At 48.4% G+C, this 24,349-nt stretch overlaps 1 protein-coding gene across 1 annotated transcript; it reads left to right on the plus strand.

The window, feature by feature from the left end:
• The first annotated feature begins 462 nt into the window (after positions 1-462).
• Positions 463-24,324, plus strand: IL22RA1 (interleukin 22 receptor subunit alpha 1). The gene is made up of 7 exons (XM_004465393.3): positions 463-606; positions 5,629-5,761; positions 6,571-6,749; positions 9,184-9,359; positions 17,088-17,226; positions 21,052-21,173; positions 21,715-24,324. Exons 1-7 carry the CDS (start codon positions 564-566, stop codon positions 22,648-22,650), a joined length of 1,728 nt encoding a protein of 575 aa, XP_004465450.3. The 5' UTR covers positions 463-563; the 3' UTR covers positions 22,651-24,324.
• Positions 24,325-24,349: the final 25 nt, after the last annotated feature.

The following is a 24,349-nucleotide window of genomic DNA, read 5'->3' on the forward strand; positions in this document are numbered from 1 at the left end:
ACCCTACATCTCCTCCTGCCAGAACAAAGCCAAGGAGTCGTAGCTTTTCTTTTGCTGCAGGAAACAGGCTGGAACATTTTTTCCTCCTCCCTTGTCTAATTATTTTCCTCAGGGTAAATCCCCTGGGAATGGAATTGCTGGGGCAAAAGGTAGGCACTGTGTTGAAGGCTTTTGATGCACAGTGCCAAATTGCTCTCTGATAAAGCCATATGTTGTGGATAATTTTTGCCTTTTCTGGCCTCTCAGCAGCCTGATAAACCATTCAAGTCTTGGATGAATCAGCCACTAGACCATATAAATGAGCCAACCTGTCGCTGTTGCTATTTGCTGCAACTAGGAAGGGAACTCCCTTGGATCCCGCCCAGGACCTGGAATGCCGGAGCACATGGCCAGGCACCTTTGTACCCCAGCTCCCCACTGGCCCAGGTCCCACCCTCCCCTGCTTTCCCCGCCCCGTGCCCGGGTGGAGCCGGCTGCCAAAGCGCCAAGGCACCAAGACTTCCCAGCCCTCCCTCTCTTCACAGCCCGAGCGGAGGCCAAAAGAGAGCTCCGCACCGGGCCTGATGAGGACGCTGCTGGCCATCCTGGTCGTGGGATCCCTGGCCGGTGAGTGCCCGGCCACCCTGTGGTCAGGCATCCCCCCACCCCAGAGCCCACGGGCAGGCTCACCACCGCACACCCCACCCCATTCATCCCTAGAACTGCCAGTTTCAGTTTCTTCTCAGCTAGGGCTGAACTGGGTGCTGGGGTTCCCTGGAGAAGCAGATGCCCAGCTCAGGTTGCTGGGGAGGAGAAGAGGATCTCCCGGGTGCTGGCCTCTCAGCTGACCCTCAAGCCTGGGGAGGGGGTGGCCGCTGTCTGAACTAGAGGTCCCAGATCCTCCCCATTATGGGTGAATGATTGGCCTGGGGAGGTGGACATCCTTTGGCACCCCCTCCCCAAATCATTCTGATAGAATCTGTGCTACCCACACCTCTGCTCCTGAGCCTGACAAAGGGAGGTGGGGAAGGGAGTGGATGGGCAAAGCTTGAGTCTGGCCATTATCTCTCCATGCCCTAGTAAGGACCTCTTCCAGCCTCTCTTACAGGAGTTGAAAGAGTATTTTCTCCCAGAGTGGGCAGGTGTGCTGTCCCAGTAGGTTTTAAAAGAACTGGGGTCATTTTGTAAACAGGACTAAAAGGCATAATTTTCAAATCCGAGAAAGTGGATTTGGATTCAATTTTATAGAGAACTTTATGACAGATGCCTGAGGCTCTAGATTGTGTCTCTGCTCCCCCAAGATGTTTCATGAAATTCAGGGAGCTTTACTAGGAGGTCCAGGCACGGTCCTGAAGAGAGGGCAGAGGGTGTCACCTCCACAAGGTCCCTTCGTGCTCAAGTGCAGGATGAAGCCACAAACCCAGGAAGGGCCAGAGCTCTCCAGGGCACTGTCCTGGGCAAGTGCTGACGGGACCCACAGCAGCAAAGAGCCAATGCTTCCTACATCTGTCCTTCTGGGCTGCCCTTCCCACGGCATCAAGCCGGGTCTTTCCAACACGCTGGATCTGTGACAGGCCCAGAAGACCTGATGCATCCCCTAGAAATCCCAAGGTTGTTCCTTTAGACCCCAGGTCCCTCTGGTTGGAAGCCTGAGAGGCTCCTAGCCCTTCGAGATGGGGACCCCTGGGAAACAGCCCCCAGGAGGCTGTTAGAGTTCAGGAAAGTCATTTTGGAGACACAAGTCCTCCCTCCAGTATTCTTGGACTGATTCCAGGGAATATTAAATTGTTTTCTGTATATTTGTTAGTTTTTCCTAAGCATCCCTCCTGATGACATAAAACTGTGCTCCCACGTAATATGAAAGCTTCCCTTTTATGAAGTCTGCCAGGCTGTCAGGTTTTTGCGTCTCACCAGGATTTCACAATGTAAACTTTGACCCTGGGAAATGAAGTAATGGACAGGTTTGATGACGAATTTGAGGAAGAAAAGGCACGAGCTGGGCGGTAGGAAAGGGCAGACCTTGTTAGCCCCCAGAACACCCTAAAGAGTGGGGCCTGCTGAGGCCCCCCCCCACTTCAGGAGTCCCCTTCTGCTCCCTCCTGAAAGCGGCACCACCTTGCACCCAACCAGGGCCTTTCACCCGCTAAGGAGCCCCAGGCTCTGCCACGAGCCTTCCCCCAAACCAGACAGCCTTCCCCGCCCCCCTCACCAGGACACTGGCCCCAGCCTTTCCCACTGAAGACCCTGGCCCACCGCCGGGGAGGCCCAGCCCACCCCAGGCAGGCCCTGACCTCCTCTCATATCCCACCCTCTACTCTCCTGCCCTTGACCCCCACCCCCACCCCACCAGAAGCCACCAATCAGTTCTGACCTCAACTTAGACCCAGCGTGATGCCAGGGCCCCTTCCCCCCACCAGTCACGCCCAGGCTCGGGTCCCCACGAGATTCTAGCCACACCTCGGGCTCAGAAGCACGACGGTCACATGGAGTAGAAGCAGGAGGATTCTCCCAACCCCCAAGACTCCATTCTGGTGGCCCCGGGAAGCCTGGAAGGCAATCACTTCCGCAGCTTTTGGGTCAGACAGATCCGGATTCGGAAAGAAGCGTCGCCCTAGGTTTAGACAGTGGGTGTGCAACATGGTTGGACTGTCTCAGCCCGTGGACCCTCTTCAGAAACACTGTGCAAGGGTACTCCCTTGCACCTGGGGAACACACACGCCAAACACACAGCACCCGCCCAGGGCCTCCCGGCCTTGGCTCCCCTGGCCTGCACCTGGGTATTTCCCACCCCAGCCACCCGGGCCCTTCAGAGCATGCTCAGAGCCCCACCGGCCCTGGCCCCCATTTTCCTGCACCTTCTTCCTCATCCCAGGCCAAGCTTGGAGGCCCGGGGGACGGGTTTTGTAAGCAGAGGGCCTCTCATTTACAATGAAGTTTGCTTTGGAGGGAGCAGCCCTGCCCCAGCCCTTTTCTTGGGGTTCAGGCCTTTGCTGCCCTTTCTTTGCCATAAGCAGTTCCACAAGCAGCCGTGACTGGACAGGGGTCCAGCCTGGAAGAGAGGGGCACGCAACCTCGCAGCCTCGCAGGGCCAGCTTCCCCTCTCCTGTCTCTTCCCACCTTCCCTAAGCTGATCCGCTCCCAGGGACTCAGGCCTCTGAAGCTCCCCGCCCTCCCCCCATAAGAAAGGATGAAAAGGGAAGTCCCCCTCCCGGCACAGTGAACCTCTGGCTTTCTCAGCTCTCATCCCCTCACTCAGCACACATGTACAAGCATCTACCATGTGCAAAACGCTTTCACAGGAGCTGCCCCTTCATGTCCCCCCTGCCAGCCGGTTGAACACTGTGATGCAGGCTCTGTTGCCGGATAACTGTGACACTGGACCAGCAATCCTCTGAGCCTTGGGTTTTCTCATCCTCAAGATGGTACTAGTATCCATCTTATCAGACTGCTGTGAGGATTTATCTGAAGTAAGAGGCATAGCCCAGGGCCCGGGACCTGCTAAGCACTTACAAATGGTAGCTGCTAAGTAGAATCGTTCTGGTTTTAGAGATGAGGTAATTGAACTGCTAATTGCTTAAACAACGTCCCTAAGCCAGCCTGCCTGTGGGTGGCCACAGGTTAGCATCCTGCCCAACACAGAGTGAGTATGGCCCCAGGAGGTGTCTTTGCCTCCCTGAGAAGGAAGCATGGCGGGGTGGGGAGGGCTTGGGTTGGCCAGCAGAGAGCTTGGGATTCATAAACACCCCTCTGCCGTTGTTTGTGATGACCAACTTTGGGCAAGTTACTGTTTACACATTTTATTTGAATATCTCTAAAATAGGGGTGAGGATACCAACTTCAGATGGTGTTAGGAAGTAAATGAGAAACAGTAAGTGTTGGCAAGGCTGTGAGAGCTTGGGATGCTCAGACATTGCTGGTGGAAATGTAAAATGGTGCAGCCACTTTGGAAAAACAGTTTAGCAATCCCCCAAAAAGGTAAACATAGAGTTATCATAAGACCCAACAACTCCACTCCTAGCTACATATCCAAGAGAACTGAACATATACATCCACACAAAAACTCGTACCCAGTAAGTGGAAACAACTCAAATGACCATCAACTGATGAGTGGGTAAACAAATGCGGCCTATCCATTTAGTGGAATATTATTCAGCTATAAAAAGGAATGAAGAAGAAAAAAAAGGAGTGTAAGACCTTTCTTCACCTTCACCTCCCAGTTTGTCATCATTATTTATCTCTCTCCTTTATGGCTCAGAACAAATCTCACTTCCAACATGAAGTTTTAGTTTGTCCTTTCTACATCCATGCGCCTATCACTTCTCTGAAATTTCCTATGATTTACCTTACCTGTTTATTCATTTAGGATTTCATTTACTGCTTTTATTATGGTTATTTTTCATGTTTGCATGTGATCTCTCCAGTTATATATATATACATACCAATTCCATACATACTTAATGTAGATGTATGTCAATGTGTGTACACATACATATACCCCAAGGGCCTGGACTATTTTTGGCAAATATTTAAATATTGGCATTATTATGTTTGTCTCCTACATGATAGAATCAAAAATAATGGTAAAGATGGTTGATTTACTGCTGTAGTCGCTCTCATTACATTCATATCAGACATGTTACACAGAAGGTACCTTGTTTCATTCACTCTTTGCAAGATATAAAGGTAAATTTGACTCCTATTTCCTCAACTTGAAACCTTAGTTAATGCCCAAATGTCTTAATTATTTTAAATGTTTAAAGAGGACAAGATACAATGCTATTTAACATGAAAAATGCTATCAAGTGGAATAAAAAGTATTTGGAGTGAAAGAAAAAGATATGGAAGTATTTAACTGAAAAAGAAACTGACAAGTATTTTGAAAACATTTTTTGGCCATGTGCTTCTTAACCGTGATTTATGAAGTCAATTTTATCTAAAGGAAAAACAGGAATTGAGAAAAGCAAATCCTGGTGTTTTTTTCCCCTACTGTGAGTGTGTTTTAAAAATTAAAGGAAAAATCTGTTTAAGGACACTTTCCTCAATGTGAAGAAAGCATTTGATCAAGTAAAATTGTTTCATTAAGTTGCAGATGCATAGTTGCTCTAGATACCTTTCTCCTTATGAACTGTGAAATCCAAGTCTTCATCCTAAATTTAATGTATTTGCGAGTTCTCTACGGAACTACTCTTTAGATGTTTTACATGCCATTGTCTTGAATAAATATTCCATATACAATGAAAAAAGGAATGAACTGATTTGTGCCATATGGGTGAACCCTAAATGGATGAACCGTAAAACGTGCCGCTAAGTGGAAGAAGCCAGACACAAAGGACCACGAGTGACATGATCCTATGCACACTAAATGCCCGGAACTGACAAATCCACGCAGCCGGAAAGGAGATGCGTGACTGGCAGGTGTTGAGGAGAGAAGGGCAGGAGGAGTGACTGCAAATGGGTGTGGGGTTTCTTTTGGGGGTGATGAAAATGGTCTGGAGTCGGGTAGCGGTAATGGTGGCAGAATTTTGCCAAAATACTAAAAGCCACTGAGTTGTACACTTTGTAAGGGTGACTTCTCCCCCACCCCAGCTGGGCAGCGGGGCAGAAGGCCGTCTAGGAGCCCACCTGCTCACCCTCCTCCCGCCCCTGCAGCCCACGTCGCGGAGGACACCTCGGGTCTTCTTCAGGACGTGAAATTCCAGTCCAGCAACTTTGAAAACATCCTGACGTGGGCAAGCGGGCCGGAGGGCGCCCCAGACACGGTCTACAGCGTCGAGTATAAGATGTAGGCATCCCTCCCACGGCCGCCTCTTGATTCTGCTCGGAAACCACCTGCCCCCGGGACAGCCCCTCATTCCACAGGGTCCCGCCCTCACCCCGCCCCGCGCCCGGACCCGTGTTCCCGGGCCCCTCCCGGCAGCAGGGTAGCTGCTTTCTGATTCTGTAGCAGAGGGAGGAGAGAATCCTGGTTAAAAGCGCAGGCGCTGGAGTCGGAAGGTCTGGGCTTGAATGCTGGCCCCACCCTGCGTGGCCTTGGGCAGTGCCAGAACTTCAGCAAGCCTCAGTTTCCTAATCAGAGAGGGCTAGGTGGATTAAATTAGACAACGGGAGCAATTAGCACTTGCGCCTGCCCCAGAAAAAGCCATCAAAAAGTTGTGCCCACCCCCTCCGCCCCATACCCCTATTCCTGCCCTGGAGGAAGGAGAGTTAGCATGGGCCCAGGAGTCTGCAAACCAGGGTTGTGCTCCCCTCGCTGAGACTCAGTGCACCCATCTGTAAAATGGGGGTAACGGCGCCTGCCTCAAAGGGTCGTGGTGAGGACAGGCCCAGCCCCTGGACTCGGACTCGGGTTTAAATCTTGGCTTTCCACCCACCTGCTCCGAACACTTGCGCAAATTTTAATTCTTTGAGCCCCAGCTTCCTTTGTTTGAAAAAAGAGGGAGAGTAACGGGCTCATGGCGAGGACTAATTAAGCAAATCCACCTGAAGGGCCCGAGACACAAAGCGTGCTAAGTAAATATTAGCTATCTTTCTCATTATTAATAAACTACGGCCCTAGCAGGAGGCCTGATCCTGCCCCTCCCTTGCCAACAGGTATGGAGAGAGAGAGTGGCTGGCCAAGGCAGGCTGCCAGCGCATCACCCGGAAATCCTGCAACCTGACCACGGAGACCGGCAACCTCACTGAGCTCTACTATGCCAGGGTCACCGCCGTCAGCACAGGAGGCCAGCAGGTCACCAAGATGACCGGCCGGTTCAACTCGCTGATGCACAGTGAGCCAGGGCCCCCTGCCTACTGTGGGGAAGAGGGCAGGGCAGGGGGGATGCCTGGGTGGGGTGGGAATGGGATCTTATCTTCTGGAATGAGTGGAGGTGCCCCCAAGCGTCCATGATTAAAAAGCATCTCCAGTGTCCTGCATTTCTCTCCACCTCTTCTCTGGTCTTTTCCCCACTGTCCCCTTGATTCCCTCCAGCCCATTCTCCACGGAGCATTCAGAGGGATCTTCTCCAAGCCTAAATCCAGGCCTCTCACCTCCTGCTTAAAGCTCTCCAGCAGCTTCTCCTGGTTCTCAAATAAGATTGAACCCCTTGCGGTGGCCTTCAAGGCCCTCCTTTTCTCTCAGTCCTCATCTCGTGGCCCTCTTCCTGCACGGCTCTGAGCTCGGACAGTTTTCTGCCTTAGGAAACTTGGTGCTCTCTTCCCAGCTCTTCATTTAACTGGGTGGTTCCAGTGCTTTAGGTCTCAGCTTCCACTCACCTCCTAAGTGAGTGTTCCCACCCCAACCCCATGGTCAGATCTCAGCAGGCTTCCACCTGTAATTCTCAATCCCAAAGCATGGTCTTCCTAGATCGTGCCACAATCTTCAGTTACTGCCTTTGCTATTGTATATGTTATCTGCCTCCCCCGGTAGAATGTGAGCTTCATGAGGGTGTGTGGGCGGTGGAACCCCCCTGTAGTCACAGCCCTTAGCACAGTGCCTGGCACAGAGAAGATTCTGGATACATAATCACTGCGTGAATGAATGAGTGAATGGATATGAGCTGCCAAAATCCTCATACAGCTGTCTTAACAGCCACATGGTTTGTTTGTTTTTTGGTGTGTTCTTTTTTGTTGTTGTTGTGGTTTAGTTTACTTTTTGTGTGTGTGGTTTCTTTTGAGGTACTGTTACTGTTTTTTTCAGGAGGCACCGGGGACCGAACCCAGGACCTCCCAGGTGGGAAGCAGGTGCCCAATGGCTTGAGCTACATCCATTTCCCCAATTTTTTTTAGGAAATTAAAAATTAAACACCTTATTTTTTTTCCTGGCTTATTCAGTTAAGACATGTTCACCATAGAAAATTTGGAAAATGTAGAAATACACAAAGAACAAAAATAAAAGTCACCCAAAATAATCTAAACTTTCTCATATAACCCAACATAACCACAGTTATTAGTAATTGTATCTACTATTTTGTATCTTTTTTTTTTCATATAATGGTATCATGAACATTTGCTCATGTCATTAAATGTTTTTCCACAACATGATATTTCACAGGTGTGAAATGATCCATTCTGTGGAGTACTCTAGTTACCTGATTCCCTTTTTGGGGACATTCAGCTGAGTTTTTCAGTTGTCTAAACAATGCTGAAGTGAGCATCCTTCTAACTTAGCTGTTTTGATTCTTGGAGGGCAATGGACCCTTGAGGGGTTTTTCAAGTAGGTCTCAAGAGAAAAGGAGGGAAGCGGATGCTGCTCAAGCAATTGGGCTCCCATCTACCATATTGGAGGTCCAGGGTTCTATACCCAGGACCTCCTGGTGAAGGTGAGCTGGCCCATGTGGCGAGCTGGCCCACACAGAGTGCTGGGCTGTGCAGAGTACTGCCCCATGCAGAAGTGCTGCCCCATGTGGAGTGCTGCCCCACATGGAGTGCTGCCCTGTGCAGGAGTGATAGCCCATGCAAAGAGCTGGTGCAGCAAAATCATGCAACAAAAAGAGACACAGGAGAAACAATAAGAGACAAAGCAGATCAGGGAGCTGAGGTGGTACAAGAGAATGATCGCCTCTCTTCCACTCAGAATGGTCCCAGGATTGCTTCCCTGAATGGTCCCAGGATTGGTTCTTATGAGAATACAAGCAGACAGAAGAACACACAGTGAATGGACACAGAGAGCAGACAAGGCGGTTGGGGCGGGGGGGAATAAATAAATAAATCTTAAAAAAAAAAGAGGAAGGGAAAAGAATGTCATGAATCCCTGAATTAGATGCAAGATTTTTGTATATGTACATTTTTAGGGAGAAAAGATCCATAGCATTCATCAAACTTCTCAAAGGGGTCTGTAAACCAGTAGAGGTCATTTGGTTATTTGGAAAATTCCATCTTGACAGAGATTAAAGTCTTAGACCTGGCCTTTGAGGCTGAATCAATAAGGTTGGGTCCCCAAAGATTATTTGGGATTTGAATCATCAGTCTTGAAAACTGTCTTTGCCAACAGGTTGGGGAGGAGGGGCTGAGCTGGGTGGGGCAGGAGCAGGGGTAGGAGCAGTGTAAGTTAAATCCAGACCCCCATTGCTTGCAAAATTTTCTCTCTTGCTGATGTTCTCAGACACACAGCAGGTTAAGGCAGGAGGAGAGGGGAAGCAAGCGCTGGCCATCATCCAGGGGAGCCTCAGACTCTCAGCTGATTCTGATGTTTTCTTTGATCTCCTCTCGCTTCCCTTTTTCCAGCCACTATCAAACCACCTGATGTGACCTGTATCCCCAATGTCCGATCAGTCCAGATGATTATCCATCCTACCTTCACGCCCATCCACAGAGAAGACGGCCACCAGCTCACTCTGGAGGATATCTTCTATGACCTCTGCTACCGCTTAGAGCTCCAAGTCAACCAAACCTACCAAATGGTGAATGTGCATTGTACCCTGCTCCTTCCCTGCCTGAGAAGCCCCTTACTCACTCAGTTAGATCTGCATTGCTTTATTTTTTTTTTAATTTATCTCCCTTCTCTCCCCACTAGTTGTCTGCTCTCTGTGTACATTCGCTGTGTTCTTCTGTGACCGCTTCTATCCTTACCAGCAGCACCAGGAATCTGTGTTTCTTTTTGTTGCATCATCTTGCTGTGTCAGCTCTCCGTGTATGTGGAGCCATTCTTGGGCAGGCTGAACTTTCTTTTCGTGCTAGGCAGCTCTCCTTATGGAGCACACTACTTGCGCGTGGGGTTCCCCTATGCGGGGGACACTCCTGCGTGGCAGGGTACTCCTTGTGCGCATCAGCACTGCGCATGGGCCAACTCCACACGGGTCAAGGAGGCCCGGGGTTTGAACCGTGGACCTCCCATGTGGTAGGCTGACGCCCTATCCATTGGGCCAAGTCCGCTTCCCTGCATTGCTTTAAATAGGAAGAGCAGGTGTCATAAATGAGCATTTCCCAAAACCGGTCTCTTGGGAGGCTCCTTAAAGGCTGGCAAACAACAGGACCAATGGCCACCCTCTTGTAGAATCACGTACACGTTAGCATGCTAAAGTCTCTGAGAAGTCCTGCAGAGTGAGACCTTCAGTTTCAGTTTGTTAATATTATTACTCTCAAATGTATTCAATCAGAAAAACTCCTTTTTTTTTAATGACATGGACTTTATTTTTTCTCCTAATGCCTACTAACCTCCTGGGGAACAACTTTAATTAACATCCTTAAGTAACCTCTTTAAGAATTGCTGCAGTCAGTTCCTGCTGCTGAAGTTCTTTTTTGCTGGTTCTCCATTATTTGTGAGAATTGGATACCGGCAGCTTCTTACACAAAGTAATAACACAAGACAATCTGCAAGAGCAGAGATTGTCAAATAATGTAAAAGTTATTTCTTTTCAGAAAATACATGTCTTTTCCCCTAGCATTTGCCACCGATCCATAATTTCACTGAACAAATATTCATTTTAGGCCTGCTCTTTGGTTCTGCACTCAGGGAATTTATAATCTAGTGGGTGAGGAGGAAGTTAAAACAAGAATTCAAACAGTCATAGGTAGAGGAAAATAAGAATATTGTGGAGGGAAACAAGGTCAGCTCAGTGAGATCTAATGCTAATATCAATTTCTGAGCACCTACTTATGCCAGGTAACAGAAGCATATTATGTCATTTAATCTTTGCAACAGCCCTGTGAGGTAGGTGCTAATATCTCCATTTTCCAGATGAAGAAACTGAGGCTCAGAGAGGTTAAATCATTTGCTCCAGATTGTTCAGCAAATAATAGCCTAGCCAGGGTTCAAATACAGCTCTGTCCAAAGCCCACAATTTCCCTCCACACTGGCCTACACAGCCCCACCATGACCAGAGAGGGAAGCAGGAAACTTTAAGACATTTTTGGAAAGCACAAAGCTGCCCGATTGGGCTGGAGCATAGGGACATATCAAACAGTTCCTCAAAACATGTTCCCAAACCAACTGCATCAGAATCCCCAGAAGCACTTGGTTAGAATGCAGTTTCTATAGCTACAGCCCTGGTATCTGAATTTTAGTATTTTAATGAGCAACCCAGCTGCTTCTTATCTACCCTGAATTTTGAAGACCACTGATGAAGGAGAGCCATAGGAGATGAGCCTGGGAAGGTTGGTAGGGATGGTGGATGGAGGAAGGTTTATTCATTTCAGGAGTCAGGGAAGCAATGAGAGATTAGTGAGCAGGGAAAGTCCTTATTACAATTTTTTGGGTAAATATTTGGAGATTTTCTAGATTGTCGTTGTTATTGATTTCTAATGTAATTCAGTTTGTGGTCAGAGAACATACCTTATATGATGTCAGTCGTTTTACATTGACAGAAGGATTGTTTGTTTGCCCAGCAGGTGGCCTCTACTGGTGAATGGGACAGGTGCACTTGAAAGGAATGTGTATTTTGCAATTGTTTGGTGACGTGGTTGTTCTTTGTCTTTCCTGATTTGGGTGGGGAGAAGTCACATTGTTTTTTTTAATTGCGAGAGAGGGTCTTAAATCTCCAGCTATGATTATAGAATTATCTATTTTCCCCTTTAATTCTGTGAATTTTTGCTTCATACATTTTGAAATTTTTATTAGACACATACACATTTATGACTGTTATATCTTCTTGATGAACTGACCCCTTTACCATTATAAAATGTTCCTTTTTATCTCAGGGAATACTATTTATCTTGAAGACCACATTATCTGCTCCAGCCTTCTAATATTTACAGTTTGCATGGTATATCATTTTACATCCACTTATTTTCAATCTGTCTGTGTTTTTATATCTAAAGTTCATCTCTTACAAACATTATTCTGACAGTCTTGGCCTCTTTCTAATGAGATATAATTCACATGCTATAAATTTGTCTTTTAAAAGTATGCAGTTCAGTGGCTTTCATTATATTCATAAAGTTGTACAACTATCACCAGTATCTAATTCCAGAACATTGCAATCTTTGCCTTTTAATTGAATTGTTTAATCCTGTGTCGTTTGTTGTGCTTATTGACATGATAGGAATTTGGATCTCCCATTTTATTATTTGTCTTCTATTTGTCCCCCCTGCCTTTTTCACTCCTCTATTCTTCCTTTCCTGCCTTCTTTTGGATTAACTGAAAATTTCTTAGAATTCCATTTTAATTTGCTTTTTAGCATTTTAGTTACAACTCTTTGCATTATTTATTTACAGTGGCTATTCTGGGGAATGTAATATAAATCTTTAACTTTTCACAATCTACTCAAAGTTAATATAAAATGTAAAAAAGTTGCAGTTGAACAGCTTCATTTATCCCCTCCCCAAACTTTATGCTATAGTTGTCCTTAATATTCCATCTATATATTTCATAAACCCCGTAATAAAATGTTATACTTTTTATTTCAATTACATATATTTTATTGTAAAGAAATTAAGAGAAAAAAGTCTTTTATATTGACCCACAAATTTACCAGTTTCAGTGTCCTTCATCCCTTCCTGAAAATATGACTGTCTATGTACCAATTCTCTTCCACCTGAGGAAATTTTTTAGCATTTCTTATTGTGCAGGTGTGTTGGCAATATATTCTCTAAGTTTTCTTTTACCTGAAAATCTCTTCATTTTGAACTCATTCTTGAAGAATATTTGCAGTAGACATTGAATTCTGGGTAGCATTTTAAAGACGTTCTTCCCATTGTGTTCTGACTTCCATTGCTTTTGATGAAAAATCAACTTTCTTTTGAATTGTTATTTCCCTATATGTAGTGCGTCATTTCTCTCTGGTTGCTTTTAAGATTTTCTTTTTCCTTTTAGTTTGCAGAAGTTTGACTGTGATGTGCCTAGGTGTGGCTTTCTTTGATTAATATCTGCTTGGGGTTTTCTGAGCTTATTGGATCTATAAATTTAGGTCTTTCACCAAATTTGGGGAATTATTCTTTCTTCAAATATTTTTCTGATCTATTTTCTCTCTCTCATTCTGGGACTCCAATTTCACATATTTTAGAACTTTGACATTGTCCACGAGCCTCTGAGGCTATCTATATTCATTTTTTAAAATACTTTTAATTTCTCTTTTTAATTTCTCATTTTTTAAAATATCTTTAATTTCTCTAACTCCTTATACTGTCACCTCCAAACTGTTGTTAATACCATTCAGTGAGGTTTTTTATTTCAGATATTACATTTTTCAGTTCTAAATTTCCAATTTTTGTGGTTTCTATATGCTTTTATAGATTTCCTATTCCTTCCTTATAGCATATTTGCCTCCACTTCCTTGAACATAACCACTGTAAGATCCAAAATTTTGGTCATCTTGGGGTCAGTCTCCATTGATATTCTTTTATACTGTATTTTTCCTTTCTTTGTCTTGTTCTAACAATTTTGGAATGTGTCCTAGACATGAAGAATGATATGATGAATGGCCTTTGGATTGTGTTATCTTCCTCCAAAGAGTATTGCTTTTGTTTGCTTATTTGTTTTGCTATGCAATTAACTTGGCTGAACTCCAAACTGAAATCTTAGTTCAGTTATTTAAACTTTAACTCAGCTGCTTGGAATCTGACCCATTCTTGTATAGTTTAGGGGCCATCCAGGGATTTGAGGAGAGTTTATGCACAGAATTTGGAATTCCCTCTCTATGGATGGATCTCTCTTATCTATGATTTCTATGCTCACTTTCCAGGGGCTGTGGTTGTGTTGTCTTCAGGTACTTATGCCAGTATGATCACAGGGTTTCTATCTAGATTTTAGCCATTCCATTTAAGATAGCGTAGGGCCTGCCTTCAGTCTAAAAGACATTTAAGAAAGGGAAATCACCCAGTGCCATTCCCTTCTTCCAAGTGAGCTCGCTCTTAAGTATCATCATGCTTTTGTTTACTATCCAATGCCTTTAAGTAGTTGTTGTAGTTGTTTTATTTTGACCAGAGTCTATAGTTATTATTTTAGGGAAAGTTGGTACAATAGGAGCTATAATATATTGGAAGCAGAATGAATAGATATCAAATGTGGAGAATGAAAGAAAGATCAGGATTGGGAGTCAGGGGGCTATTGCAATAGTATAGGCTAAAAATAATAAGGGCCTGAACCAGGATGGAGGTAGTAAAAACCAGAGAAGGAGGAATCCTGGGGCATTGGCAACTATGCTGGAGTTGTATTGCATGACATTTAATGTGTCCAGTTTCAATCATATGAGCTACCAAAACAATACCCTATAAAAATCCGTTTATTTACTTCCTCATCCACCTTCACCCAAAAATAAACCAATAATAACCCTAAACCTTGGTCTCCATGTGCCTAAAAAAGGGAAGGCATAGCTGAAATGCAAAGAACCAAATAAGAAAATTCTTGGCTTTTGAAGTTCAAGAACACCTGTCCTGGCCCTTTTATAAAGAATTTATTTATTGTTTTTATCAATAAGTAAACTTTATTTAAACTTCAAAAAATAACGTAACAGACAAAGGGCAGCTTAAAAAGTTATGGAAGCATTACTTTAAAAAATTCTGTTCAGGCACACTTACCTTCTTCAATCCTGAAACCTAAGCAATTGTTTCTCCAGTGTTCAAAAAGATACGTAAATGAGCACAGATTGGTTAAATGACATGACCAAGGTCACCTTCTTAATGAAGAAAATGAAGGAAAGAAATGCTTGATCATATTCCTAGCTCATAAAACTAAATTCCATGTTTTTTTACCCTTAGCATTGTTATTGTACTTTCTTTGCTTTTACCACAAAAATATTACAATATTACTGTTAACTATAGTCTATAAGTTATATTAGTTGCATTTATTCCATGTATCACCATATTCTTAACACCTTGTGATAGAGGAACATTCTTGTATTTGTATTTTTAATCACAGTCCTCATCTACCATCAAAACCATTGCTATAAAGACCCTAGGTTATCCTCTAGCTGTCTTTCAATTAACATTAATTAACCACCCTAGATTATCCCTTTCAGCCACAGTCACATTTATAAATCAGCAGTGTTAGTTATATGCATTATAATATGCTACCATCAATTCCATACATTACCACATATTCACAATTGACCTTATTAAACATTCAGCATACATTTACCATCAACTCCCCCTTCTCAACCCACCTTCTGTCTCCTACTAACCTATACTCTATCATTAACTCCATAAGTTTACTCTTCATATTTAGTTCATATCCACAAGACCATACAATATTCATCCTTTTGTGTCTGGCTTATTTCACTCAACATATATCCTCAAGGTTCATCCATGTCACACGCATCCTCAAGTTCATTTCTTCTTTCAGCTAGATAGTATTCCATTTGCGTGTATACCACATTTTGTTTATCCATTCATCGGTTGACAGGCACTTAAGTTGTTTCCATCTTTTAGCGACTGTGACTAATGCCACTATGAACATTGGTGTGCAAATATCTGTTCACGTCGTTGCTTTTATTTCTTCTGAATATATTCCTAATAGCAGGATTGCCAGATCAAACAGCAGCTCTATATTTAGCTTCCTGATTAACCGCCCAACTGTCTTCCCCAGAGGCTGCACCATTTTACAATCCCACCAACAGCAAATGAGTGTTCCTATTTCTCCACATGGGCCTGACCCTTTAAATGAAGATTTTTTTTAAAGATTTATTTATTTATTTTTAATTCCCCCCCCTTCCCCGGTTGTCTGTTCTCTGTGTCTATTTGATGCGCCTTGTTTCTTTGTCCGCTTCTGTTGTCGTCAGCGGCACGGGAAGTGTGGGCGGCGCCAGTCCTGGGCAGCTCTCCTCGCGGGCGCACTCCTTGCGCGTGGGGCTCCCCTACGCGGGGGACACCCCTGCGTGGCAGGGCACTCCTTGCGCGCATCAGCACTGCGCATGGCCAGCTCCACACGGGTCAAGGAGGCCCGGGGTTTGATCCGCGGACCTCCCATGTGGTAGACGGACGCCCTAACCACTGGGCCAAGTCCATTTCCCTTAAATGAAGATTTGAGGATCATACCAGGGCAATTTAACATAAAAGGTAGGAGAGGGGATTTGTCAAAGATGATTTTAAGGTTTGGGCTTAGGAGACTAGAACAAGAGTGACACTATTAACAGAATTAGGGAATCAAACACAAGTGCTGACCTGGGGTTTGGACGACAGAACCCAGAAACAGGAGCTCAGTATATCTGGACATGTTGAGTTGAAAATACCCACATGGTGGTGTCCAGCAGGAAGTTGACAATGCGTGTCAGAACCTCCATAGCTCTCACTGAGGTAGGCTTGAGATCGTGTATTAACCAAGAGCCATGGATCCAGATAAGATCACTAAGTGAGAGAGTGTGGAGAGAGAGAGAAAATGAATGAAGAGCAAACCTTGTACAACAACAATATTGAGGGGCTGATACCAGTGAAAAAGCAACTAGAATGAAAACCGGAAAGCTAGAATGTGGCAGCCAGCAGAGAGGCGTTCAAGGTAAACGAGATTAGAGATAGAGGAGGGTGGGAACTGAATGAACAGTTCCAGCAGAAGGCTCGGCAGATACAGAGGAACGAGGGCTCCCTTATGCAAACGAGGTGCATCAGGGATTCAGAATTGCCAGAGCCTGGAGGGTCAAGTGGGCTGGAGGGACAGGGAATCTGAGACAAATGAGCCAAGCCAGCAAAGGATTTTGAGCAGAGGAGCCGTGTAATGATAGTAATCATTTAAAAAGACCACCGTGGCATCAGGATGGCTATGGAAGTGGACAGGGGCAAAACCAGAGACAGGTGACGAGAAGGAACTGCTGCAACAGTTCAAGCCAAAGAGGTTGCAGCTCCGTTAAGGCAAAGGCAAGGGAGAAGTGAGAGGGATGGATATTCAAAGTGTTTTTGATGTGTGAAGAAAAAGGAAGAGGAGGAGAAGGAGAAAAGCAGAATTAGAAGGAGGGGTAAGGAGGTGGAGGTTGTGGCAGTGAAGGAGGTGCTTATGATGACACTGATGGTAACAGCAACTAACATTTCCAGAGTGCTTCCTAGGGCGGGCCCTGCTCTAAGTGAAAGGATGTTGGGTTGGCGACTGTGTATGTGGGGATAAGGCAGAGGGTAGGGAATGGGGGTGGCACATGCAGACCGACCCTCTAGCTCGTGGCATCATTTTAGTAAGTGTGGGAACCCAAGAGGCGAGAACAGGCTTGCTAGGGCTCCACCTGGAGACTGGCGTGGAAGAGGAGTCACTGTGGATTCTCTGTCAAATTCAGCACCTTGAAGGGAAGCAGAGAGAATATGAGTTCGTTGCCCTGACTCCTGATACCGAGTTCCTTGGGACCATCATGATTTCTGTTCCAACCTGGTCCAAGGAGAGCACCCCCTACGTGTGCCGAGTGAAGACACTGCCAGGTAAGTTTAGCTGAAGCCCGTGGGTGGTGGGAGTCCTGAATCCAAGTCTCAGTTCTCCTCTCTCTCTGTAACCAAGGTGAGGCTTGGAGAGCTCTAAAACCAGGGGTGTGTTATTCGTGTATTATTAAGGTTTATCTTTGTTTATCCGTAAATGAGTTCGCTGATGGGTTATCATAGGAAAAATGATAACCTACATCTGGACTTCCTCTCTCTGGCACGATTTGTGTGTACCCTGGCAAAGCAAATTCACCTTATTATTAACCCAAGCGAGATATGCCGGGGGAAAATATTACAGAGGAATGAGCAGGGAAGATAAAAAGATCCTTCCCTATCCTCCAAAGCCCTATAATAATGGCGATGATGAAAACCAACACTTCTGCAGTGCCAGTCAGGCAGCAGGCACCGTGAGGCCCAAGCCTCATCAGCAGTCTATGAGGGAGGTTCTATTAATATGAGCATCCTCATTTTACAGACGAGGAAGCCGAGGCTCAAAGCGGTTAAGTAATTTGCTGATGAGTGGTAGAACCAGGTCTGAAACCCAAGCAGCCTAGTTCTGGAGACCATGCCCTCATCACTATGCTCCCCTAGGAATAGTTCTGAGTCATCACCTTCTTGATGATATAATGTCCCATGCTCCCTTCCTCCAGCACACAAAGTTGAAACTTGACTCTCATCCCAAGTATCATAATATCTTTATTAGCTTTTATTTTCATAGACAGATAAAAATGTAATGCTCGTAGCTACAAGTTGAGAGGAGGAAAGTGCTAGCAGTGGACTGGATGGGTTTGGAAAAGTGGGCTCCACCTGAGTCTCGAGCTCAGGCGAATGATGTCCAAAGATGATTTCTGTTCCATCCGTGCAAACGGTCAGAACAGGGCTGAGCAGAGCTCCAGGCACAGTGGAAAGGGGAGTAGACACGAGGACGGGAGAGGCGCATTAGTCAGGCACTGGCTTGCTGGGTGCCCCGGGGAAGTCGCTCCGGCCTCTCGGGTCGATCCGCCCTGTTCGACAAGCAGGTGGTTACCGACTCTGTGCAGTGATGAATAGGGGCCAGGCGGCGGCTGGGGGCTGGCCTTCGGCAGGAACCGCAGCTCGATGCGGTAGGTTCAGGTCCTCAGCCCTGGTTCAGAAACTTGACTCTTCAGTTTTGGGGAAATACTGGGGAGAAGCCACAAGGAAGTGATTTCTCCTCACCCAAGTCCTAGTACTTTAACTGGCAAAGGAAGACGTGCCTGGTGGAAGAGCTCGCACCAGCCACTTGCCCGGGGCATACCTTTCCTGGGAGAAGAGCCACTGAGGAGACCAGCGTAGAACTTGGCAAGAGGAGAGCACAGCAGAAGGAAGCCAGCTTTGTGGCCCCTGGGCTGGGAAGTGTATGTGCTTTGTAACCTTCTTCCCCAAACCATACCAGACAAATCTCACCCATTCCTCACCACCCCCCACCCCACTTTTTGACAACATGCAGTCCATCCCACCCTTTTTCTTCTGCTGGTGTATCCTTCCATGATCTAGCTCATGGTGTGATAGTATTTGTTCCTAAGGCTGTAGCTCCTTTTATATAAATTACACTTTTGGGCCGCTATTTCTTGCTGATATTCAGAGGCACCTTATTCTTAAAAAATAAATGATATTAATAATATATCCTACCATTTGTTAAGCACCTACTATATTGCCAAGCACTGTGTTAAATGTTTTACATAGTTTATCCTCTAGTCTTTATAACAATCCTGCAGTTGGGTAGTGTCGTCCCTATTTTGCAGAGAAGGATCTCCAAACTCAGAGTTTAAGCACTGTGCTTATGTCTTCACAGCAGGTCAGTGAACCTAGCTAGATCCATCTGATTCCAAAGCCTGGGCTCTCACCTCCACTTTGCAATGTTGTTTACAGCTAGTCCCCTCTACTGCCCACTGATTCCCATTGCTTCCTTTACAGGGTGATGTATTCTGCCTTTGACCCTATATCATAGGGTCTTTCTTACCCCCAGTATCTAGAACTCCCTACTTTACCTACCTCTCAGGCATCTGGGAGGGTCACCAGAACAGTTACAGCATCTTAGTGCTGGAAAGGACTCAAGCACTCATCTTACCCAATACCCCAGTTTTACAGATGAGGAAACAGGCATCATAGTGTAGTGACTGTGAGGATGAACACTGGAGTATACAGGCCAACCCTGGTCTCCACTAAGTAGCTGTGTGATCTTGGTCCTGTCGCTTAACCTCTCTGAGAATACTTCTCTGGAAGAAGGTAACTCTGAGTTGGCTTGATGATTTAGTGGGATAACATAGGTAGGGCATCCAACACAGTGCAGAACATGTAGTAAGAGTTCAATAATCACTGACTACATTCAAACAAATAATAGACCAGAAGGATGCACAGTATATCCGTGGCTGGAAATAAGTACTCTCAAACTCAGTATTCCTCACTTCCAGGCCAATGTTGTTTTTTTATTCCATCCTGCCTTCCCGGGGGTGAAAAATGTTTCAAGGCAGAGAATAATAATCCAAGTCTCTATCTGTCCTGGTGGGTACAATAACAATGGTTTCCCAATAATGCTAGACTTACAGAAGAGCCTTCCATGTATAGAGACATTTGGGTCATGTCTTCTGGGTATCATGACAGGGGACAGGGTGTCACTGAGGTGGGAAGCTGATCCAGAGATGCCCACGCCACATGGACTGAGGAAGGAGCTGGGTGTGAGCTACAGAGAGAGGCTCCAGCAACTCTCAGGGTTCACGGTGATGGCCAAGGTCATTGGCGCTGGTGACAAACTCCCCAAGTTGAAACCTTTCCATGGGGCAGAAATAGAAGGAAGGTGACTTGGAGATTCAAGATTCTTAGATAATACAAACTGTCAATTTTATCAAAACTTTCAACAACCTCTTCCTTGTGAGTCCCACTGGGGCTGGTGACAGGAAATATGCCATGCCAAGAACTTGCTGTACCCACCGCAAAGCTGCCAGAGCCCAGGGAGAAGGCTCGGGCACGAAGACCCTTAGTGCCTTCCCCAGCTCCCGTCCCGAGCAAGACCTTCGGTTACCTTGGAAGGGAGGCAGAGAGGACAGGCCCTTCCCCTTGCCTTTCCTTCCTTCCCTCTCCCAACTCAGGCCCCCCTTAGACCCAGGCAAGAGGGACCCTTCCCTGAGCCCTGCACAGCAGAGCACTTCACCCTGGCCCGCTCCCGGCCATGCTCCTGGCCACAAGATGAAGAAACCACACGGCCAAGGGGCCAGGTCCCTCCAGAGCCTGTGGTCTACCTTCTAGACCTCACTCAGGGTACCTGGGACCCCAAAAGCCTGCACCCCATCTGCACAGACCTCTTTCTTGGATCCTTCCTCCAAGGCCAGGCAGTCTGCTGACAGGTGAACCCCCAGCCCAAAGGGTGGCCAGCAGGTCGCTGGTCGTGGGCACATGCATGGGCGTGGCTGTGTGGACTGGGTGGGCACATGCACCCAGGTCCCCTGGCAGTGTGGGATGGAGCAGGGGTGGGCTAGGGCCTGGGCGCCTCCACATTTCGGCACAGAACTGCAAGAAGCCCAAGAATTCTAAAGTCCCACCAGGGCTTCCAGGTTGTAATGACGTGTGCTTGTCCAGGTGGGAGCTTAGGACGTATTTGATATGGCAGCGCAAAAGTGTGATTGATAGATTCTGAATATTTAGACATAGTGGCACGGGGATCTCCATTTCTGCTCCTGCCAAGGGCCTGCAAATATTGGGGTAGGGAGACACCTCCCCAAGGCTGGCCTGAGAGGCAAGGAGGAAAAACCCCGAGTGTGCAAGCATGGACCCTACCCTCACCCTTCCTTCTGCGGCCCTTGGCTCCCCCAGATCGGACGTGGACCTACTCCTTCTCGGGCGCCTTCCTCTTCTTCATGGGCTTCCTCGTCGCAGCGTTCTGCTACCTGAGCTACAGATACGTCACCAAGCCCCTGCGGCCGCCCAACTCCCTGGTGAGCCCTCACACCTGGGGCGGGAGCGGAAGGTCCGGGGCAGGGCCCCAGGCAGCAGAGGGCACCGGCCCAGGGCACCCCTGGCTCTCCCTCAAGTGCAGAGAGGGAGGCCTGGGTTCTCCCTCGAGGAGCTCACCTCCGGCCGAAAATCAAGACATGGGGCCGGCAGGTCTTGGGGGTGTGAAGAGGGGCACAGCGGGCGTGGGGCAGCAAACCAGGGCAGCCGCTTAGGGAACCAGGAGCCGAGGACCATGTCTGGGTTATGTGCTTCCCGGGTTACCTGCCTCCTGGAGAAACCATGGCCAAAACCTCTCTCCCTGCGGTAGCTGGGCCTCTGCACAGCAGCCCTCAGCTAAAGGGTGGGCACCCCTGTCCCAGCGTCTACATGGCTCTGGAAAGCCAGGGCAATGTGAGGCATGCCGTGGAAAGCCCCCCAGAGGGCCTGCCCCACCCCCTCTGCCACCCCATGGAGGACCCCCCACACCACCGGCAGGGAGCCGCGAACCCACCCTGATGGGTGGCCTCTGTTGTCCCTGTCCAGAACGTCCAGCGAGTACTGACCTTCCAGCCGCTGCGCTTCATCCAGGAGCACATCCTGATCCCTGCCTTCGACCTTGGCGGCCCCAGCAGCCTGGACCAGACGGTCCAGTACTCCCAGGTGAAGGTCATCGGGCCGGAGCTCCCAGCAGCCCCACAGCAGCACTGCCCGCCTGAGGGGGCCTACTTCCGGGAGCCGGACCTCTGCGCCCTCTGGCCCTCCAACAGGCCGCCTCACCAGACCCTCGCCCCGCTGTCCTACGCCCCCCAAGCTGCCCCTGAGCTGAGAGCCCCATCCTACATGCCTCAGGCTACCCCCAGAGCTGAACCCCCATTCTACACTCCACAGGCTGTTTCTGAGGCCCAACGTACCCCCTCCCCACCTCAGGCCGCTCCAGAGAGCTGGCCTTCATCCTACGGGGTGTGTGTGGAAGGTTCTGGCAAAGACTCCCCCTCTGGGACACTTTCTAGACCCAAACACCCCAGGTCCAAAGGTCAGCTCCAGAAAGAGGTGCCAGCTGGTAGCTGCACCCTGGATGACTTTTCTTTGCAGGTTATAGAGGAGCCCCAAGAAGCAAAATCATTCCACCACCCTCTGGGGGGTCTCATAGAGAGAACCCCTGGCCTGCATGCGCTGCGCGGGGGGGACCCAGGGACACCAGGGTGCCTACCGGGCCGGCTGCCCCTCCTCTCCTCCGTGCAGCTAGAAGGCCACCCTGTGTGCCTCCCTTCCCACACTCCTTCCCCGCCGTGTTCTCCCTCGGGCCAGGGTCTGAGTCCCTGGGGCCTGCTGGAGTCCCTTGTGTGTCCCAAGGACGAGGGCTCAGGGTCCGAGACAGACGCCCAGGACCCAGCTCCCCAGGCCGCAGACCTGGAGCAGCCCGTCGAGCTGGACACCCTCTTCAGAGGCCTGGCGCTGACCGTGCAGTGGGAGCCCTGAGGGAGGCCTCCCTGTCGCCCCCAACCTTGCGGTGGCGCCCTCACTCTCACACCCAACCGTGCCACTCTCTGTGGCCCAGCCTGGCGGGGCCCGTGGACAGTCAGAGGAAGGAGCACGCGGGGACCTGTCATGGCGAGCTCCCCGCCGGAGACGAGATGGAGGAGGGCCGCGTGTGCACACGAGCGTGAGCACGGGGATCCCTCCGAGGCCGGATGGGGCAGTCGGAGTGAGGAGGTTAATGCAGGAAAATCCAGGGCCCCAGCTCCCGCCACTCTGGACTCAAGCTCCCGGGAGCCCGCCTCTCTTCACCCTGTTCCTGGATGGACAGAGAAGGAGGCCTCTGCCTCTGCCTCCTCTGTGGTTCCCCAAAGGTGAGGAATGGAGTCTGGAAAAGGATGCCTCATAGCAGCCCGGGCAGAGCCAGAACAACCTGCCTTTCCAGCAAGGCCAGAGGCAGCAGAAGGGCAAGACTCCAGGGAGTGGTGCGGCCTGAGGCTCGTTCCTAGCCAAGGCGGCCACCTCAAATTCCACCATTTTAACTTCGTTCCTTTGCTAGAGGCTCTACCCCAGGTGAAGTGCAGGTCCATCAGGGAGAGAGAACACAGAAGCCTTTTCTGCAGGTAGGAGTTTCAGACCTTACCCTGAGAGCAGGGCTTGAAAGGAGCACAGGGCTATGTAGCGCCCGAAGGAGGCACCACCAATGAACTGTACTTACTTCATACCTTTGGAAAACTCAGCCTTGGGTTGAGCCCACCTGGGTTCAATCTCAGCCTTGCCACTTGCCAGCTGTGTGACTTCCAGCAAATGAATCACTGCTCGGGACCTCAGTTTCCTCATCTGTGAAATGGGGATAATAACACCTTCCTCATGGGTTGTGGTGAGGATGAAGTCATGTCTGTCATGTGCCTAATAGCACCTGGCAGGCAGACAGTGCCCAATAAACTGTGGCTATTCCCTGCTGTGCTTCTTAGAATCAGGCAGCCCTGGGAGTGACCCGCTCCGCAACATGGATCCTCTTCAGACTCATGGGGCCGAATTGTCCTGATTTCCTCAGTCCTGTTCCAGGCCATGCCGGAGGGGCTGGTCTGTCTGGGGTCGGCATGAGAAGGGATGGCAGGAGCTTCTGGAAAGAGGGTCCAGAGACAAATGAGGCTGTGGGCGGAGGCTGTTTGGGGGCTGGCAGCGCAACTTGAGAGGACCTTGTCTGTGTGGAGGCTCGCCCCACGCCGGCCCGTCTCCCCTCCGCGGCAGCGCTGTTCCACTCTGACCCCTTGCCCCTGTGTCCACTCCACGCCCCTGGTATCACTCGCATCTCGTGTGATCCCTGCAATGAGAAGACTGGGGCCCGGATTGGCTGAGGGACTCGCCCAGGGTCCCATGGGTTGGAGGCTCTTTGTCCTCAACCACAGAAGGAACTTTCCACACCTGTTTGGATGCTTGGAGGATGTGACTAAAGGGGTGTAAGGATCGGAGGGCCACCAGGGGGCCCCTGAGGGACAGGTGCACCCAGTCACGCTCCTGTCCCAAGGCCCTTTCGGAACATTCTAAAACAGGCTCCAATTCTGGTTGCCTCAGCGTGACCCTTCTCCAGTGTACAGTGTTCTTTCTCTTCACCCATGTACGTCTCCCCCTTTTCCTCCCCTCCCCGTACAGTAACAGGTGGTGGCGCTCTTATCTGTTTGTCATTAATATTTAACAT

This window comes from Dasypus novemcinctus, chromosome 9 (assembly GCF_030445035.2).
Source record: "Dasypus novemcinctus isolate mDasNov1 chromosome 9, mDasNov1.1.hap2, whole genome shotgun sequence".
Classification (NCBI taxonomy): domain Eukaryota; kingdom Metazoa; phylum Chordata; class Mammalia; order Cingulata; family Dasypodidae; genus Dasypus; species Dasypus novemcinctus.

Coding starts and splice junctions, on each gene's coding strand:
- IL22RA1 (XM_004465393.3), top strand. CDS start 564: ATGAGGACGCTGCTGGCCATCCTGGTCGTGGGATCCCTGGCCG. Junction 607..5,628: donor GGTCGTGGGATCCCTGGCCG/GTGAGTGCCCGG, acceptor CCGCCCCTGCAG/CCCACGTCGCGGAGGACACC. Junction 6,750..9,183: donor GTTCAACTCGCTGATGCACA/GTGAGCCAGGGC, acceptor CCCTTTTTCCAG/CCACTATCAAACCACCTGAT.